The sequence below is a fragment of the Pleurodeles waltl genome, chromosome 3_1 (assembly GCF_031143425.1).
Source record: "Pleurodeles waltl isolate 20211129_DDA chromosome 3_1, aPleWal1.hap1.20221129, whole genome shotgun sequence".
NCBI classification, from domain to species: Eukaryota; Metazoa; Chordata; class Amphibia; order Caudata; family Salamandridae; genus Pleurodeles; species Pleurodeles waltl.
This window is the reverse complement of record NC_090440.1, coordinates 1863662054-1863683193: the sequence shown is the minus strand read 5'-3', so window position 1 is coordinate 1863683193 and position 21140 is coordinate 1863662054. Positions and strand designations below refer to the sequence as shown.

Sequence of the window (21140 nt, the reverse complement as noted above, 5' to 3'; positions counted from 1 at the left end):
GAGGTTTTTTCTGGGCATGTGTAGGAGCTGGTGTCTGGCAGCCCGATCGTGCCTGATCGTGTGAGGAGGCTGAGGCCAATCGCGGTTTGGGAGCTGATGCGCAGCGACCCTTGTTGAGAGCCCGCTCATGCGAGGAGGTGGACGATGATCGCGCGTTGGAGTGTGAGCAGACGCGGCTTGTGGCCTCGATCGTGTTCCTGGTTCGGGTTGACTTCTGAAGTGCCGGATGCGCTGCCGGAGAGCACTTAGGGTTTGGTGAAGTGAGGGCCGGGCTTTTGGAGTTTTTGCACAACGACTGACTGGGGGGAGCACGGTACATGATGCCGACTCGTCTGTGTACATGGGACTTGTTGCCCCCTTTCGCCGCTTTGGCTCGAGGTAAACAACTCAAAGCTATTGAGGGGTATCAGTATACTTTGGTGGGGGGGGGGGTGGTCAAGATGAGGCACCTCATTTGAACTGCAGGGTGCTGACCTACAGATGTCTCGATCGAGAAAGAGGGGTGTTACTGTTCGAGGGAGACAGGGTGATAAAGATCACAGCACAGATAATTCTACCCCTCGCAGGCCACCAAAACTGGTTAGAAAGAATTGAAGGAGAACAGGTACAATCTCTTCCCCTGTTGATAAAGATCTTACCCTGGGGGACCCTAGGACTACCCCTCCACTAAATCCTTTTTTTTTAAGTCCCCCCCTACCAAAGGCTCCAAATCTTGTGGATACCCCCGCTCAGGCGGGGTATCGGCCCATAAAATGCAGGTCATAAGAACTACAAAGGAGAGGTGTTTGTCATCCCAAGAAGGGGCTATGATGGCATTGAGCCAGACTGAATCTGCGATACAGGCGGGGAGGAACAGGTACCTGCGCTGCTGACACCCCAGTCTTTGAGCCAGGAGTCCCAAATGGATATGAAAAATCCTTTTTTATTGTGCAAAGAAAATGATATATATAAGAAAAAAATAAGAAAAAAAAGAAAACGCTGTAATTTGGTTCCCATCAGTTAAAACACTCTTGGCAGCATTGAGCATGTGCCTTTTTTTTTTTTGTTGCAAACTTCAGGCAGGATTCAAAATGGACTTGGTTGAGTGATGGATTTCTTCTTGCTTCCTTAATGCAGATGGCAGATTTAAGGAGTTCTTGAATTTGTATTGTCAGATACACTGTGGCCAGTTTTGGCAATAAAAGACTATTCCCTTTTCAAGGTGTCCATTGGTAATCTTGCTGGTCTTCATGATCAATCTATTTGTTACTCTGTTATCAAAATTGTATGGGCGGCTTGATCTTCTTGGCAGTGCCATATACTTTCCTCTTTTTAAAGACTAACAATGCTAATAATGCTACAAGGGATGTGCAAAGCCTTTGTGTATGTATGTTTTAAAAAAATATATTTCTGTCCCCAGATCTTTTTCTTTCTATAACTTTTTCCACAGTGCTTAATGTTGTGTCTGTGCTTTCAAATTCATTACTCAGCAGATCGGGAGCCTACAGTAACTTCTGAATCTATCATTAAATGTTATAACTACAGTGTAATACAGGTGGTAGCTAATTAACTTGAAGCTAATTTAGGATTGCTGTCAGAAGGCATGAAACAGATATCCAGGCAACGTGCCTTTCCATTGGGTTTAGTCTTTAAGACTGCTTCTCCAAGAAAGTTAACAATGTAACATATGCTAATTTTCAGTTGGCTACCCTACAAATTATGAAGAATAATTGGTTAGATTATTTTAGCAGTTTATTCTTGCCTGAGTGAAACATTAAAAATCTTCGGACACCTAATGAGTGTAATGAACGCTCAACTGGAGTTAAAACAGGAAATGTATAGTTGGATTAACCTAAACATCTGAGACTATCTTTGGAAGAAACAAAAGATTCATTTTCAACAATACCCTGATGGAATGGAAAAATGCATCGGACTCCACATCTTAGAGAGACTGTAATTCACTGACCCTACAAGCTGAAGTAAGAGCAACTAAAAATGCTGTTTCCCAGGGGCTTAAGCAAACATATATGTCAGGCTCATGGTAATAGTATTTTGTAACGTAACAACGTGCCAATTTCCAGTTGGCCACCTTAAAAATTATGAAGAATAATTGGTAGAATATTTTATGAGTGTTTCAAAATTTTAAGCACTCCACCCATCATCCTTTTGTGTTGCTAAAGTCGCCCTAGGTGGGAACGGTATGCCCAGACGTAGGTCTCGTGCTTACTGCGCCACTGGATTCAAGCTACCCTGGCTGATGAAGGGTGATACCCTGAAACCGGTCCCAGGATGCTTGTTTCCGGTCCAGAGAGGACCTGGGCTGGCAGCTCCTGCTGGACTGTTCCCAGGAGGGGCTGGGTCAAGACTGATTTGCATATGGCTGGCAAATGATGGATTGAACCTAGATCTGAATGATGGATTAAACCTAGATCTGTGACTGGGGGTGAGTGTTTGAAAAGTTTCAGCACTTTGTACATCATTCTTTTGTGTTGCTAAATTTGACATGCAGACCTATTACTATCCTCTGTCGAGTTTAAGAGAAATAACTTTTCTGAAATCTTGCAGCCGGGCCAGTCATATCTTAGTCAATGCTCCAATTTAATCAATCCGTCACTGACACCGTAATGGGCACACTGTCAAAGCCCTGTTCCTACCCACTGTACCCACTGATAAATATGCAGTGGGCCAGATATCACAGAGCGGTGCCTAGTGATCCTAATTTCTTCACTAAATCTCATACTCCTGAGAGTCTGGTTGTTCAGATTTTGACCAACATGGGGAACCCTATCTCATTCCCCTGGAGATATACGCACTCTCTCTGGGGCATGTCCAGCAAGATCTTGCCTGTGGTCCTGGAAGACCTTAGGGCTTTCCTGACTCAAACCATTGAGGATGGTCAAAATGTGGGCAAATACATGATTTGTGTTGGCCTTGATACCACTTTTTGCCTGGGAAGGTCAGTAGACACTGGTGTGGTACTCCACTGGCATGCATGGATGCGCTCCACTAGATTCTCTGGGGACGTATAGGACTCTTGCCTGGATATGCATTTCGATGCTCATGTCGGTTTAGTGAAAAAGCACATTCTGCTTTGGAATGATTCAAAGAGAGTAGAGCCACAAAACGTTCTCTGGACCTTTGATGCCTGACAAACAGTTTTATCAGCAGTGCCAGAAATTACAGTGCTTCTGTAGAAAGCTGGCTTATAGGCAGCATTAGTCTATGTAGCCCCTACTGCAGTTGCCCCACGTCGTGGATCTGACAAGCAGGGTGCAAGCCACCAAAAGCACCATTCATCCCACCCCAGTGGCAACAGCTACCAAGCCACTTTAGCTTGCCATTTGTGATGTGACGATCCATCACATCTGATAGGTGGTTCTTAAAAATCAGTCAGCATGGCAATGCCTACGCTTTCTTCCTACTGTGCTGAATCTTCAACCCACAGCAAAGCCAGTCTCAGAGTAACACCTGTTCACTTGTAAACCAAGTTTACGTTTGACTCTTCCAAGGAGCCAATGAGAGTGTTATGGACTTGGAAATTGGGGAGGTACTGCCCTTGCTATTTCCTTGTGCCAAAAAACGATGGGGGGGATCTTTGTTTAATCGTAGATCTTCGTCCTGTTAATACCTTTCTTCATAACGACAAATTCAAAATGCTCATTTTTGGTCAAATTCTGTAGATCTTGGACCCAAGTTATTGATTGGTGTCCTTGGACCTGAAGGTTGTGGATTTTTTTTTATACCTGACCTGCAGTCCCCACAGACATTTCCTGCAGTTCAAGGTAAGCATGATCATTTTCAATTTTCCTTACTCCGCTTTGACCTCAGCAGTGTTCCTCGGGTGTTGAAGGCGGGCTCCAAACAGTCAATCTTACACACCCTCCAGATGATGGTGAACCTTCGGACATCATTGGGATTCACGATCAATGAGCATAAGTTACACCAACTTCTTTGCAGAGGCATCCGTCAGAGCTGTCCTGGAAGTGGTACATTTCAAGGCTTTTCCTCTGTTGTTGTGGCTCCAGGAGATTAAGGCGTTGATCCTGATGTTTCAACCTCTGTCCTGTATCTCTGTGAGGGTTGTATGATGAAACCACGGATGCAGCAATCAAGCATGCCTGAACAACGGGGTGGGAACGACTGCGTTGTTTCCACACATGCCTTTACAACGATTTTTCATTGTAAAGGCATGCCTAGTAAAGGCATGTGTGGGAACGGCATGCGTGGTTGTTGCATGCCACCCCCCCACCCTAAAAACAAAAGTACCCCGACCCACCCACCCTTAAAAACTACCCACCTTGAGCCCTAGAACCGACCCCCACCCCTCAAAAATAAAACAACCCAACCCCTAAAAACAAAATTACCCCAAACCCCCATCCCCGCCCCTAAAAACAGAAGTACCCCAACCCCCCACCTTTGAGAACTACCCCTATACACCCTACCCACACTGAACCCTAAAACCGACCCCCACCCCCAAAAATAAAACAACCCAACCCCTGAAAACAAAATTACCCCTGCCCCTAAAAACAGAAGAACCCCGACCCCAACCTTCAAAAACTACTGCACTACCCCCCACCCTTAGCCCTAAAACCGAACCCCACCCCCAAAAATAAAACCCAACCCCTAAAAACAAAATTACCCCAACCCCCCCACCCGCCCCAAAACCAGAAGTACCCCAACCCCATCTTTAAAAACTACCCCGATACCCCACCCACCCTGAGTCCTAAAACCGACCCCCACTCCCAAAAATAAAACAACCCAACCCCTTAAAAACAAAACTACCCGACTCCCCCCAAACCCTGCCCCTAAAAACAGAAGTACCCCGACCCTCCCACCTTTGAAAAAAACGACCTTGATACTGCCCCTCCCACCCTGAGCCCTAAAACCGACCCCCCCAAAAATAAAACTACCCAACCCCTAAAACAAAATGACCCTGAGCCCCCCCCTAAAAACCCGACCCCCCCCCCCCCCCCGGCCTGGATATAAAATTACCTTAACCCCCACCCCCTGAAAATACGACCCCCTCACTCCACCCCTAAAAACACACCCCCACCCTAAATACAAAATTACCCCAACCCTCCACCCTCCCCCTAAAAACCCGACTCCACCACCTGCCCTGAATACAAAATTACTACAACCCCCACCCCTAAAAACCCGACCCCGCCTTAAATACAAAATTACCCTGACCTCCCCACCTCCACCCCTAATAACCCGCCCCATCCACCCTAAATAAAAAAAATTACCCCAACCCCCCCCCCCCCTCGCCCTAAATACTAAATTATCCTGACCCCCCACCCCTTAAAACCCGTTCAGCACATGCGTAGATAAGGCAGAGAAAAAGGCCTGCGTTGTTCAGGCAAGCGTCGTTTTGCTTGCGTGAACAATGTAGGCGTGGTTCCGGACGCGTTGTTCTGGATCTTTTCCCTCGGTTAGGGCTTATTTGCCTTTTGTTTCTCTTACATCCACCTTGCCAAATACGTCAGATAGCATGTGTGGGCTCTGCAGTGGAATCTGAAGATCCAATGGACCTAGCACCAAGGAAACCTTTTGGAATCCATTCAGATGTCAAAGAACACTACACATAATTTGCAGCAGTGGCTGTTTGACCACAGTTGGAAAAATGGGATCTAGGAAGGGTGGAGGACAGAGGACTTTTCATCTGGAGCAGAGTTTCCACCACAGACCACTCTGTTGAAGTTCCTGGCCTTTCTTCTGGCATTAATGTTTTCCTGCCATCCATTAAGGGGAGCCTGATGCAGTTTCTCACAAACAACACCACCTCAATGACCTACTGCAACAACCAGGGTGGAGTGTCCTGTGTGTCAAAGGCTCCGCACCTTGAATTGGTGGGAGCATCAGGGCTTTTTCATGATCATGAACCACCAGGCGGGATATTTGAACGCCAGTGCAGGTGAGGTAGACATCTGAGATCAGATGCACATCACAGTGAGACGCAGGGCATCTCCTTCTGGCAGTAGTGAGAATCCTGAGAAGACCTGTTTGTCACCATCGAAAATGAGCAGTATGAAACATTTTGCACATGGGAGTTGCCATGAAGACACTTGCTGCAAGATGTATTCTGGCTGGAATGGAACACAGGATTCCTGTTTGCATTTTCACCCCTGCCTATTATGCCCGAGTTATGAAAAAGAACAAGTACCAACCGGCCCAATTCATCGTAGTGGCTCAGAATTGGGCTAGATGATTGTGGTATCTGGCACTTCTGGCCATGAACATCTGCCCTCCGATCAGGCTACCACTCTGGAAGAATCTTCTTTTGTGGCAGTAGGGCAAGGTCTTGCATCCAAACCTGTGCAATCTACTCCTCAATGTGTGGATATTGAGTGGCAACAGTTAACTGCATTTGATCTGCCACCCAAAGTTATGAATGCCATTCTTGCTGCTAGGCACCCCTCCACAAAATCCATTTGCAGAGCACTGGGGCAAATTTGTGGGTTGGTGTGGAGTCCAGAAAAAAGACTCTTTACAAAAAAAACTGTTAGACGTTTTATTGTTTGTTTTTCCTTTGGCCCAGCAAGACCTTGCAGTGGGTGCAGTTAAAGGGTATTTGTTGGCTCTTTTGAACTTTCTGTGTTTGCCAGATCAGCCATCCGTAATAAAATCACCTACTGTGATGTTATTTATTGAAGGTTTGACAAGCTTCACACAGAGGGACCTTAACTTGATCTTGATGTTTCTCACATTTCTGACTTTCGAGCTGATGCACAGCTACTCATTGTCTTCTTACCTTAAAGACTATCTTTCTCATTGTGATCTCTTCAGCTTGTCGATTTAAAAGACTTCAGGCACAGTCTGTGCAACTGCCCTCCACCACCTTTTTTCTGGAAAAATTGCTGCGGAGTACACGGATGGCCTCTTGCCAACATTTGTGATTCTTTTCTATGCTGAGCAGTCCATAACTCTTCCTACCTTCTTTCACCCTCTTCACCCCTCTACAGAGGAGGAGGGCTTCATCAGCTGGTCCCCCACAAACAGCTTTAAGCTTTTACATCGTTCACAAGGACTATTAGGTGGACAGTCAGCTTTTTGTGGGGTTCTGGGAGGCGAAGAAAGTGAAGGCTATACAGAATAGGATGCTGTCAAGTTGGCTAGTCCTCTGCATTATTTGCTGTGCAGTGGCCAAAAAGCAGCCTTTGGGAGGACTTAAAACCTATTTCACTAGAGCTATGGCTGCCACCTCTGTGTTGGGAGGGGTGGCACTTAAATGCAGCTCCACTCTGTCATTTCCGCAGCAGTGTAAAGCCAAACAGCACCACCTAGCTGCAGTCAGCAGTATTGCTGAAAACGTTTTTTGACACAATTGGGTGCCTGGGTAATATTTTAAAGGTGAGGGATCCGTGTTTAGATATCCACCATAAAGAGCGTTAGTAAAGGCAAGTAACGTGTTCATCTGTAACAATTGCCTCGGTAGGTAGAACTTCCTGAAACTGAACTCCTTGCATTCAATTGCACTATCTGGCTAGAAACTGCCTTAGTAATTGGGATAAATCGGGCTTGTAATCCCATTTCTGTAGAGGTCTCAAGTGAAATCTCATACTTGGTACAGTGGCAATGCATGAAGCCATCAACGCTGAAATGGATAATATTTGACCTGTGTTAGGCCTGACAGCCTTAGGGTGGTCATCCTCAACTTTTTGCCTGCCTCCCTCCATGTTTTGACTCTGTTTTTGCTGGTTTTAGGACTCTGAGCACTTTACCACTGCTAACCAGTGCTAAAGTGCATATGCTGTCTCCCTTAAAACATGGTGACGTTGGCTCATGCCCAATTGGCCTATTTACTTTACTTATAAGTCCCTAGTAAAAGTGCACTACATGTGCCCAGGGCTTGTAGATTAATTACTACTAATGGGCCTGCAGCACTGATTGTGCCACCCACATAAGTAGCCCCCTAAACATGTGTAAGGCCTTCCATTGCAAGGCCTGTGTGTGCAGTTTCACTGCCAATTCACCTTGGCATTTATAAGTACTTTCCAAGCCTTAAACTCCCCTTTTTCTACATATGTCACCTCTAAGGTAGGCCCTAGGTAACCCATAGGGCAGGGGGGTATGTAGGGAAAAGGCGGGACATGTTCCTGTATAGTTTATATGTCCTGGTAGTGTAAAACTCCTAAATTCATTTTACACTGCTGTGAGGCCTGCTCCTTTCATAGACTAACTTTAGGGCTACCCTATTATACTGTTTGAGTGGTAGATTCTGATCTGAAAGGAGAAACATGGTCATATTTAGTATGGCCAGAATGGTAATACAAAATCCTGTGGACTGGTGAAGTTGGATTTAATATTAATATTTTAGAAATGCTACTTTTAGAAAGTGAGCATTTCCCTGCACTTAAATCCTTCTATGCCCTACAATCCACGTCTGGGCTGGGTTAGTTGACAGCTCCCTTGAGCATTTCACTCAGACAAACCCAAACACAGGATGCTCAGTCACACCTGCACACATCTGCAAACTGAATGGGTCTTCTGGGCTGGGAGGGTGGAAGGCCTGACACTTACATGTCAAAGGACAGTGGCCTGCTCTCACACAATGGACTGCCAAACCCCCTACTGGGACCCTGGCAGGCAGGATGGAACTGAAGGGGGACCTTGTGCACTTCTAAGCCACTATTTGAAGTCTCCCCCACTTCAAAGGCACATTTGGGTATTTAAACAGGGCCTCTGACCCTACCAACTCAGACACTTCTTGTCAAGATACCTACTGGGAAAAGGAACTCTGAGCCAGAACCTGCAACCTGCTAAAAGGAGCTGCCTGGGTGCCCAAAGGAATCACCTGACTGCTTTTCTGCAAATGACTGCTGACTTGCTGCCCTCTGGCTCTGCTGAGAAGTGCTCTCCAAGGGCTTGGATTGAGCTTGCCTCCTGTTTCCTGAAGTCTCAGGGCCAAAAAGACTTCATCTCTGCAAATAACTTGTTGTGTGGCCAAAATCACCGCACAGCCTACCAGAATTGACGCACAGCCTGCCCTGCGGTGAGAAAATCACCACACTCTGACCTGGAACGACGTAGCCCCCTCCCCGAATGGAGACGACGCAGTGCCAGCATTGCAACTGGAACTTCGATGCATGGCCTTCTGGATTCATGCATCTCCGACCAGGAATGACGCAGCCCGACTTCCTGTGGGAAGAATCGACGCAGCGCCTGCTGTGCGACAGAAATTTCCCCTCATCGCTCACCAGATTGAAGCAGCTTCTGCGACTTCGTCCTGCACACCCAGGATTTCTCTGCATCGTCCCTGGGGCGTCCAAATACCCAGCATCCCAAAGAGGAACCAAGCATGCGTCCCGGAAATCGACGCAAAGCCCTTGCTGCGTGGAAAATATAGCTGCATCATCTGTGTGCGCCTGGAGAAACAGACGCACACCATCCCTGTTTTCCACACATCTCCTACTCTGCGGTCCTGTGCGGATAATTTAGATGCAAACCAGGTACTTCGTGCTTGCAAGAGACACTTAACGCTTTCTAAGAACTAAAGCCTTTATTGCTCATTTCAAAAGTGATATTTCAACTTGTATTTACCAAATCTTGATAATTTTGACCTTAATCTACTCAGATAAATATTCTATATTTTTCTAAACCTGTGTGGTGTATTTTTGTGGTGTTTATACTGTGTTATTGGATGATTTATTGCACAAATACTTTACACATTGCCTTCTAAGTTAAGCCTTACTGCTCAGTGCCAAGCTCCCAGAGGGTGGGCACAGGTTAATTTAATTTGTGTGTGACCCTGACTAGAGTGAGGGTTCTTGCTTGGGCAGGGGGTAAACTGACTGCTAACCAAAGACCCCATTTCGAACAAGATGCTATTATATTTGGAGACTTCCTGAGAAGTTGCCTTTGTTGCAGCTGGATGATGCCCTAAGGGTTACTCTTCCTTTCCTATGTTTAAGGTTGCTCCCACATAAGTCTCTGTTTGAACCAGAGTTGTTGTTTTCTTAGGTAAAGGCCTAATATATGAGGAATAGAGATTGTGGTCTACAGTTATTTTAGTTTGATTTGCTGGCTTTGTGGAGCCATGCATAGAACAATCAGTAGATGTAGAAGCTTTGGAAACGTATGTGGGCAGCACCCACTGCCATGCATTTGGAGGCCAGAGTTGCAGACTTCGGACCAGATGGGAGAACAGAGAACCAGTTATATTGTTTGCATCTGATAGAGACTTCCTTACCTTAGAATATTTCCCAGTCATCAGAGTGGATCTGGAAAATCTTAATCGGGGCCCTTGAGTGCTGGTAGGTGGTGCCAAACACCTCTGCAGTGTCTGCATCGGAAGTGACATGCAGTGCCTTTTTAGACACCAACCCTGACAAGCTGACTTCAGTTCATTTTTTTCTATGCCAACAGCCTGGATCCAGTACAGCTTTTTTTTAAACTATATTTGTAATATTTTGTTGACTTTTTTTTAGCCTCCCTGCTCCCATTGCATCTTAGGGATGTCCCCTAAGAAACTTGTGGGTTCCAAACCCTGTGGAGCCTGCCACAAGCACATGTCTGTGACAGACCCTCCTTTTTGTTTGCTTATTTTGCCTAGAGCTGTACCACGTTTCCAGTGCCTGCGACAACTGTCATACGATATCACAAAGTGACCTGGGCGCAGGCGTTGAAGCTCCTGGACACTCGACAGAGGACAATTTAGCACTACTCCAGGTCCCCTTCATGCTGAGGGTCCCATCCCACTCTTGGAGTCATTCTGCTGGTCTCTGTCTAATTAGTCCCACAAGAAGTCATCCAAGTGTTGTTAACTTCACTGCGCTGTTCCAAGTCATCGAACATATAAGCCCCGCTCCCACACCTCCCATGTGGAGCCTGGGTCTCTTCCATGCCTCTCAGAATTCCCTGAAATCGAGAGCGACCCCTGTCCAACTCAAGGAGTTCATGCACCTCATCTTTGGGCTGCCAGACACCTATGGAGTGCCCTTGGGCCCCACAGGTTCAGGAGGGGCCCCATCTGGGCTCCTTGTGGAACCATTCTGGCCCTTTGGACCTGTTCATGGATCCAGACTGACTCTGGTTGTAAACCCTCAACCTTTACTGGGGTTTAGTCCCATCGTGCCCTTCCAAGTGCCACTAATGCCCCTTGGTGGCACCAAACTCAGTCTTTTACGACTCTGATACACTTCAACATAGTTTGACGTCGACTCTGGCTCTAACATGACCAGGACCTTCTGAGTCACATTCAGTACCTTTTTTACATGACACGCCCTGTGAGGAGTATGACTGGGGGTTGTATCTGAGAATCTATATGGTGACCTGGAACTCCTTGAAGATCCCGTGGCCAAGGACAACTGGTATGAGGAGCTAGCTGATCCCAGTGGGCTTGACACCTCACCAGACATTGGCCCGTTCTCTCATCCTATTGTGGCTATGGAGGATGTGGCCTCATTTCCCTCGGTGGTGCAGAGGGCAGCTGAGGTCCTTGACTTCACACTACCCTCTGTGGAGTCAAGGCATCTTTCTTGACAGAGGTGCTTCAATCTGGTGTGCCACGCACAGAAACTCTCCTGCCCTTCAAAGAAGCTCTCTCCGCTGCCCTCAGGGCCTGGATCAAGTCCTGCGTCTGCACTCTTGTACACAGGACAATTGCAAGCTGCCACCATCCCACACATGGGGATCCAGCTTTCCTTACCCACACCCCGCCCCATCAGAGCCTGTGGCGTAGGCCTCGACCTCAAAGATTATTCCTGACCAGTTCTCTGCCAGTCCACCTGATAGGAAATCCAAGACGCTGAATACCTTTGAAAAGAGGATTTGATGCACACCACCTGCCTCTTGGGCTAGTATAGCCACACAGTGAGGGACTCATTGCACAAGTGCTGCTTAAGGTCTTGGAGAAGGCCCCAGCCATCCGGATCCAGGCTATTGCAGATGGCACAGATGCTGCAGAGTTCACCATTGGATAGAGGCTGGACATGACAGACTCTTTAGGCAAGGCCATTGCTTCATCAGTGGAGCTTTACCACCACGTCTAGCTGAGCTCAGCTGGCTTCTCTGAGAATATCGAAGCATCCATTTTGGACATGCCCATTGACTGCACTCGCCCCTTTGAAGACCAGGCCGATTCATCACTTGAGCTCTGCACAGCAGGGACCACAAAAGAGGCACAGAACCTCAGAGTGGCAAATGATCCTACAAATCCTAAGAGGCATAATTCTAGTATGGATTGGGTCATTTTAGCATTCATGGAAAAACTCAACTTCCAAAATCATGTTGTAAGTCAAAAAAGCTCATAATTGCTGTGAAGTGAGCAGTGAAGTTAGGTGACGTACGAAGATACTATCTAGCTAATGTAAAACCTACTCCATGTAGATTAGGTTTAAGATACGGTCCTGATGAATTGCAATAGATCCTATTGGAATAGTACAGGCAAGAAACATGCTGAACTTTGACTAGAATATAAGAGACATTATTTCCTTAGATAGTTCCTTGTGATATTAGCCTTTAAAAGGGCCCCTTGAATAAATCTTTTGGATAAGGAACCTCAAGCTAATTTTAACCTCCCGATTTATCAATCAGCCCTTCTTAATAGGATACCCTCTTTATACATTGACAGGAGGGTCTCTAGTTTACTAAGAATTATATAGGGTAGTATCAAAGAAGATCTTGGGCAAAGAGCCCCCTTTCGGGATATCCTCTTGGACGTTGCAGTGCCAGACCAATGAGGAGCTAAACCCAATGATTAAGCTTGTGACCCTTAGGTGGGTGAGGGCTCTTGCTCCGAAAAGAGAACACTCCATCAGACCACATCTCTCTTGGGCTCTGAGGTAGGGTACCCTGGCGTTGGCAAGAATCTGCACACTTGATTATTTTATTGAATGAGTAGCTGAGTGTGTGTGCCGGACTTATAATTACTCTACGCCCCTCCTGTGTTTTTAGACTTTGAGAAGGTGCTGGTATGAGAAGTAGGTTGTGGTTGCTATTCTGGCTACTTTCTGGTGCTCAAGAAGATTTGGAGGCCTCTGCCATGTCCTAGACTTGCTCCCTCTCAATGCCTTCCTGAGAACGGAAAACTTCAAGATGGTTAATCTCACTCAGAACCGGTCTGCTCTTAACCCTGGAAACTGGTTGGTGGCACTGGGCCTGGAAGACTCCTATTTTCATGCCCCGTTTGTGAGAAATTGGGTTGTTGTTTGACTGGAGCGTGAGCCCTGGTCAAGCAGCAGCCACAATCCCTTGCAGGTTGAACCCCAAAAATCACCAATTTAACCTGTGCTTAACTAGGCACAAAAAACAGTTGGGCTAAACTTGGAGGCGATGTGTTAAGTATTTATGCATCACACTAACAGCAATTCAGTGAAAACACAACACAATAAAACCCCCAAACCAATTAAAAAAAATAGAGTACATTTTTATTAAACTAGTTGACACCAAGAGGACAAAAATCTAAATCAGTAGAGGTGCAAAATAGCGTTCAAAAGCAAAAAGCGCTAACTCGGACATCTGGTCACTCTAGACCGGAGCAGAATATAAAGTTAAGGCCAACTGTGATGGAGTGCGGTTCAGATACCAAAGTGGGTGGGGCCTAGTCAGCGCTTACCTTTGGACTTATAAAATATTTGAAGAAAAAGTCTCTGAGAAGGTAGAAATTCAGCGGCGCAAAGTGTCTGAGAAAGGAACATCATTGTTTTTTTACCTTTGAACTTAGTCTTCGAGATGGAAGTCAAAAGTCACCAGTAGGACGAAGTAGAAGGCTGTAGTCGAATACAGTTCCCCGAGGTCGGGTACCCCTTTTGCGAAGAACCACTGAAAAGTATTTGATGCTGCAGAGAAGAATGTAGTAGGAGAATCCGCAAAGTCAACCTGACCGGTGAAGCACCTCAGGCGAAAAAGGCAAGGAGGTTGGTCCTGGTCTCGTCCCGGTTCTCAGTGCATTCTTTTGGCCAAATTTTGTCTGCTTCCTCAGTTATGGAAATTGTCCATTTGGCCTCTTTTAGCACCATGACCAAGCGTCACGGAGTAGTTGGAGTCAACTGGTGAAATGCAGAGAACCAAAAAGCAAAAATCCAGCAAAAAGTAGGAGGGACAAGGCAAAAAGTTTGCAGGTGACCCCCGAGAGAGGGCCTTTTCCAACACCCTTCCTGCAGGCCCATCAGCATTACCTTCAGTTCATAGTGGGCCAGGAGCATTCTCAATTTCCTGTGTTCCCCTTTGCCTAACCAGTTTCCCTCGGTTGTTCACAAAAGTGATGGCTGTGATTGAAGCACACCTTCCTTCAAAGGGAAGCTGGTCCAGGTGTTCATGGACAACACCACCGCCATGTGGTACTGCAATGACCAGGGTGAGGTGGAGTTGTGTCACAGGGGTGTCGAATTTTATAAAATATCTACTTGTCCATGGCACAGGTTTTTTTTTTTTTTTACTGTGTCCACCCCCTCCTGCTCTTCCTACAAGTCTGTCTCTGAGCTGGATCCCGAGCATGCTACCCAAGTCATCACGCACGCACCCTGTCTCGCGTCCGCTCTAGAACGCATTCCCTCCGGCCTCTCACCATGCCGGACACAGTGACAATCATAGTTGTGGAGCCAGGAATGGGTTAGAAGCAGAGCCTGGGGTTAGAGCCTTCAAAGATGGTGACTGGTTTCTGCGGGGTGAAGAAGCAGAGGATGTCCATTTCACACCCCTCCAGGACAGGTGGCCCCGGGGCAGGACGATCCTCGCACTACAGCAGCGGGGAGCAGCAGTGTTGCGGTGAGTTGGGTGGCTCCACAGAGTCGTGGAACAGCGGCTAGCAAGTTCAAGAGAAATGACCTTGCCTCACATCTTCGCTGGTCACTAGTAAACAACAAGAGTTTTTTCATGCACTTCAACCACTGAAAGAGATGCACATATATGACCAATATATCCCAGCCCTAGCACAAAACCATTGAAGCAGTTGCCCACCATTTCAAGGCGTGTACTATTGCAATCGGTTAAGTTACATTGTATTTTTAAATCCCACATGTGAAACTCAGTTTCCCGGAATGCCATGCCTAGCGGTATTGGCAATGAATGATTTATGTTCCAGAGAGTCAGAGGTCTGTATTGAGACAAGATGGTAAGGCTGGCTTATTGGCTCATCAGTGTGACACAAAGCAGAGTGGAATTGTTGGGGTGTAACATCCTGGGATTGGCTCAGTTACAGTATTGCAGACATAGCTGCCAACTTCCCAGTTTGTTCGATATTTGCAGGTTCAAGAGCTCTTATGTGTGACATTAAGGAAACCTATTTCTTTAAGACAAAGTGTTTCATCTTAGTACATCACATTGTACATAGGCATTGAAAAGTATTTTTTTTAAAGTGATAGATTTTAAATGGAAATTGAGAAACATTCCTGCCCCTGCGGCGATGATAGTGCTATCAATGAAATAAGGGACAGTCAATTGTAATACATACCCAATATGTGTTCTAGATTCTCATTATACACAGAGCAACATAATAGTTTATTTAAAGTGTTCTGATATGTAATATTGGACAAAAAGGAGCCTTTGTGTCAAAGTATTTGCCTACGATCACACAATTTGGTCCCAGGGACACTGGGATTGATCCAAGATTTCCTAGTTTTACTCTGTGCAGTTTAGTCACTACATGGGTAGCTTTCAGTGGCTCGCCTACCGCTAGGTATCTTCAACGGCATCTGTAAGTATTGAGCACTTCATATTTTAGGAATACATTAAAAAGCCAGCTTCAGTTGAATTGCTGAGGCCTGCTGTATTCCCTACTTACTCCATCCCAGTTAAGACTACTTGGAATTATTCCCATGTAAAACTGGAATTTTAACTAGTTCTCTATTCTTTAGTATTTCACTTTAAACAATCAGACTACAGGACTCACCACCTCCTGGAATTAATTTTAATCAGAGGACCGATGGGAAGAAAGAGGGGCGATGTTAGTCACCTAGTGCGCACATATCAGGCGCAGCTCGCATCAGTTCTTACATTCAAGAATGTTCACCATACCGAGATCACAGCACACGTATGATTGACCTATGAGTGTGAGCACAACTCACTAGAAGATTGCAAAACAACTGTGTTAAAATCGTCATTAAAATGTATGTTTCTTCAAATGATGTAATTTGGTAAACTTTGAGCTGCAGTGGTCTACTTTATTGAGCTCCAAACTTTTTCTTCGACAAAACGCCTTGTTTCTGTATTTTTTAGACTATGCTAAACAGCATTGGCAAAAGCATTATGTTTTCAAATAGCCCTGTTCAGTTTTGCCAATTACTGTTTAATATTTGAGACAATTTGCACTTAGGCTTTCCTAGCTTGTTTCCTCAAATTATATCCAGGCCGCTTTTGTTATATATTTTTTTTTAGGAAAATATGCTGTGCTACATGTGTTTTTGTTCTTTTAGGAATAGCATCCAAAAATGGTTTCTGGTTCTAATATCCCCCTCTTCGCAGCTGTTAGAAACAGGTAGCATTATTAAAAGAACAAAAAAAGCTTTCGCAATTTTCTGTGTGGTAGGAAATACTATCTTTATGGTTTCTACCTACTTGTAGTTTGTCTGGGAAGCAGGTGTGGTGAAAACTCGGAAAGCTATATACATTTTTGTAAAGTAAACCCAGTTGTGAATTCAGTAATGGCTCATTTGTGTAGGTTTCTCATGTTTTTCACAAAGAAACTAATTGTCAAAATGAGAACGTGATGGAATAAAGAAGAAAAACCATAGATGTTACCGTTTTTCATCTGTAATTTTTAGCCCTATTGGCCAATCTACAAACATTCCACACCATTTTGCTTGTCAGACTCCCCTCCCACAAGAATATATTGTTTGTTTTTGTCTAAAAACATCGAATTCCCAGAGCCATCATCTGAGCTGCAGCTTTCATTATGTGCTGACTTGGATCAATTTGTATGATATGATAAAATGTAATTAATGAACAGTGGGCAAGAAGGGGCAGTTATGCCTTTTTTGACATATACCCAGAATCCCGAGTTAAGGAATAGAGGGTACTTATGGAACTCTGAAATAATATTATATTATTCAGAGGGCATTTAGCAAAATGTTTTTCTTGCACACTGGCTTACATTTGTAAGCAAAAAATAGAAATATATTTGGCAATAACAAATGTTCTACTGTTCTGTATTCCTACATTACTTTATGTGAGTGGGGCTATCGTCTGCACAAGGAAAGATCTGCGAAATTCAACATGAAGACATCAAGATTTTTCATAGGAATCTTTCTGGGTATTGTGGTATTTGGGCCCAGGGTTATTTGGCACCCAAGGTAACCTATTGACTCCAGACATTTTTAAAACTCTGGCAGTTCCAGGGTGGCGTGGATCCCTCGAAGTTTTCTTCCCTGAATTACCTGCAAATGGCAGATGATTGCTACATAGATGTTCCTCGCATTTCTGTGAGGGAAATTTCTGAAATCTTTGGGACTCAACAAAAGTCCTACCACGTAACTTTCCCCACTTCTCCGATTAAAAATCGTACCCTGCTTGTATTGGTGGGCCTATCGTCAGCAATAAAAATCAGACTAAAACCTAAACCCTGTAAAGTCTGTAGCATTACTAAGATATTCACATGGTTGCAGTTTTGATCTGGTTGAATAATGTGAATTATGTGCACCCAGACATGGGGGGGGGGGAGGGTTTCCATTGGAAAGGGTGTGGGTGCACAGGATGGTAAGACTTTGGCCATTAGCTGTAAATACTAGAGTTTTCTGTCACAAATATAGGAAAATTGGGATTACTTTGGATATAGTTCTCACATAAGTTGACCACGATACCAAGATGGTCCAACACTACACCCCATTCCTCCCTTTTTTCCCTTGGTACTCTTGTGGGCTTTCAACCTTCTTGGGTTAGAAGATAAGGGCGCTCATCCTTGATATGCTCATCATAGAGGGGGTCAGAAAGCCCACCAGGCCATAAGCAAATAAAGTGAGAAAAAGAATAGGGGGCAAGGATTGCCAATCATGGCACTGGACTGCAGCCCCTAGTGCCAGGCACAGACATTCTCTCTGTCCCACCAGTGGGAAAACTTGGTGGGGTCACCTCCATAGCAGGAATCCCAATAGACACCAAGGATTGGTGTAAACAAAGAAATGGAGTCTGGTGGGGCACCAGCTCGTCTGTGTGTCTTGGCTTTGGGGCACTAGAAAGTCAGGGGTAAGAGGAGTGGCTAGATGTTACAAAACAAATGAAGTAGAAGCCAGTTGATCCTATCAGGGTCCAAATTACACATTGAACGCACTGCCTCTGTTTGCTCTGTGGTGCCGCTTAAATTAGATGTACTGGGTGATTTAAAAGCAACTAAAAAGGTGTATGACAGTGCTCAAGGCGCAGGTACAAAAAACTCTCTGCATTCTAGGACACTTTGTGTAATGCAGCCTATCTTGTCTAGGGGCTTTCTCTCCCAGTCCCCCTCCCCAGAGAGGGCAGATTGGGATATGTCTTTTCATTCTCCTCCCACACGGAGGCTGAAAGGCTTTTCGAGATTTAGGAGAGAAGGACGCAGGACAGGCTTGCCCCAACTAGTTAATTTTTCTTGTAATAATAATCTATCCCTGGTGTGTAGTACCTCCTCCCCACCCGCAAAAGGCAGAAGGAAAAGCCTCTGATGTCAGTGTCAGGCCTATTTCCTCCATTGTAGTGAGAAGACATGATGTTTACATCCTTCGCACTGAAAAGGTAGTACAGAGGATGTGAACCACATACCCTCTGCATTAAAGGGGTTAAAGGCATAGGCACCCTTTATTTCACTATGTTAATGTAATGCCTGTCAGAACTCTTTTAACCCAAATTCAACACCTTTTAGTAATAGTCTAGGATTGAAATGCTACAATGTAGTTTTCTATATTTTTTCTTAATAAAGAAAGTGTAAATAAAGGAATAGTTTTCTCCTCCATAGGCTGTTTGGAGGGTGCCGTGTTTGCTCTCTTATTAATTTCATACACCTTTGAAGTAATTTGTCAAAAAAGTGCTCAAGGGTTTCCACGCGCAGTGAGGAATCTAGTATCCTTGCATGTAACAGGGAATCGATCTATTCATGAATTCATTGGCGATCCTATGATGCAGAAACATTTTGATTCCTGAATATTTTTAGGAGGGGAAATTTGCTGTACTTGTCAGTGTAGTACAATCCAAAAACCTGAGCTATTTATGTAGGCTGATTTTTCAGTTGCACATGCTGAAACTCAAGGCTTTAATGGCTGATTGAACCATTCTTTTTAACAATTATTTCAAATATTTTGCAGGGTTTTCACCAAATGTAAAAAAATGGCACCTTAGGAGAGAATTATTATAAATGAGTCTCCTTAAGATACTAACATATAATATTCAAGTCACTGCCAGTTGTAAGGGCCTAGTCTCATGTCTTAAAGCACTTGAGGAATAGGTTGGTCATTTGGTTTTTCCAAGTATAAGTATATTTTCTCTCTGAAGGGGTTGACACCCACATTCTACTTTGAACCATGTAGAGTAATGTGCTTCCAGTGAGCCTTGTTCACAATCTCTTCAGCTGATGCATTGTCCATCCTTTATATTATAAACTCTTAACTCTGCCCTTAAACTCCTCACTACAAAGAATCCTCCTACAAGCTTCAAACACTTGACATGGATTTCCATTAAAGTGTCGACTATCAACCGCCCATAGATCACTTGCCAGCTAATATTCTTAGTTTACATCTGAATTTATCATTAATTCGGAAAGCTCCAAGAAAATACCCTAGCCATCAACTGCCGCTACTTTCTACAACTACCATCTCAGTTCTTCCTGTGCTTCCTGACACATGAATACTTCAAGCACATGCTCAAATGAAATGCTTTCAACCATTGCAGTATCCAATACTGGAACATATCCATTCCTCTTTGAAGTAATGATAAACATCTCATGTGTTAACTCTCTCAGCTTTAAAACTGATCCTTTGGCTTTCCTGCACTGGATAATCTACAGGAACCTATCAGCAGCATTGCATCATCTGATGTATTAATGGATTCTGTGAAGTCTCTCTCCAGTTCATTAAGAACTGGGCTAGTCTGCCATTCAGTCATCTTGTAAACATATATGTAACGGCTCGACTGGAGCACCTCTCATGAGCGCCTCTTGCTCTCTGTCATTGAGTTAAAACAGTTGCAGGAGCACATTCCATTAGAGCCATGGCTGCTGTCCTCTTTGTTGGAGTGCCACTTAAAGACATATTCAAGGCTGCAACATGGAATTGTATCCATTGTTATATCAAGAATTACTGCCTGCTTAAGCAGATAAAATATGAAACAGCAGTTGTACAGGTAGTGCACCTTTTTTGGTGTCTACCTTCTTTGTGTTGTTGCTTTGGTAATCCTAATTCAAGCATCTAAATCTATAAAAGATCACCTGCTGGAGAAGAAATTATGTAACTGCACTTTACACTTCTACAGCAGTTGGTGTCTCTCATAGATTCCCATTTGCCCACTCTTCTTCCTATTCTAGGGTCACTGATAATCTCTTTGGTGAGCCCCATAAAGCTGACAATTGACACCTCTTAAGCAGGTTGGAGCTCTAAACCTCTCATCTCATTGGACGGAGATTGGCTTACATGAGGTGAAGTGGCTGAATTAACTCTATGGGTGTTCAAATGTAGTTACAGGTAAGTAATTGTTTCCAATTAGGTGTGTAGACCCTGAAAAATATTTTTTTATAATTCAATCTTGAAGTAACAAAATAGCTTTTCCAACTATTACCTTAAAACACTTTCCAGTTGTTCTCATTGATTTTAAATTGTATTTTTTGCCATTAGATCCCAGGTGGAAAGAAGTTTGACTCTGTGGTTGTGAATGGCTTTGTTTGCAGCAAGAACGTAGCTCACAAAAAGGTAAGAAAACTCTTTAGCGCTGTATCTTATAAAATATAAGTAGTTTTGACAATTCTTGCAGTCCTTTACATGGAGAAAGTGATTGCACACCAATATATAAATTAGGTAAGCATCCCCTCCCTCTCCCATACCGAAAAAACACTTTTTTAAGGGCTCTCTTATGGTTGAAGAGGACAGGGTACAAGTTTAAGGTTTAAGATACAAGTTTAAATTCTTAAATCTCAGGAAATGTCTTTCTTTGAACACATAATAGATGCACTGTGCAAGCTGTGGTTACACAGTTTGCTATGTGTGAAGAGGTGCCCGGATGTCCAATTTGAAAAAGCAAAAACGTTTCTGATGTCTTCTCATGAACTTCCTTTT

General features: G+C 44.5%; 1 protein-coding gene across 5 annotated transcripts in view; it reads left to right on the top strand.

The window, feature by feature from the left end:
* The window catches only part of PIKFYVE (phosphoinositide kinase, FYVE-type zinc finger containing), a 1212885-nt gene that overhangs the window by 276528 nt on the left and 915217 nt on the right, over window positions 1-21140 (top strand). For all 5 annotated transcript variants that reach the window (XR_011201631.1, XM_069225943.1, XM_069225942.1 and 2 more), the window contains one exon: window positions 20703-20777. Coding sequence is in view for 4 of the 5 variants with exons in the window: in XM_069225943.1 (XP_069082044.1) it covers window positions 20703-20777 (75 nt within the window). In the remaining variant the exon portion in view is untranslated. The remainder of the gene's footprint in view (window positions 1-20702; window positions 20778-21140) is intronic.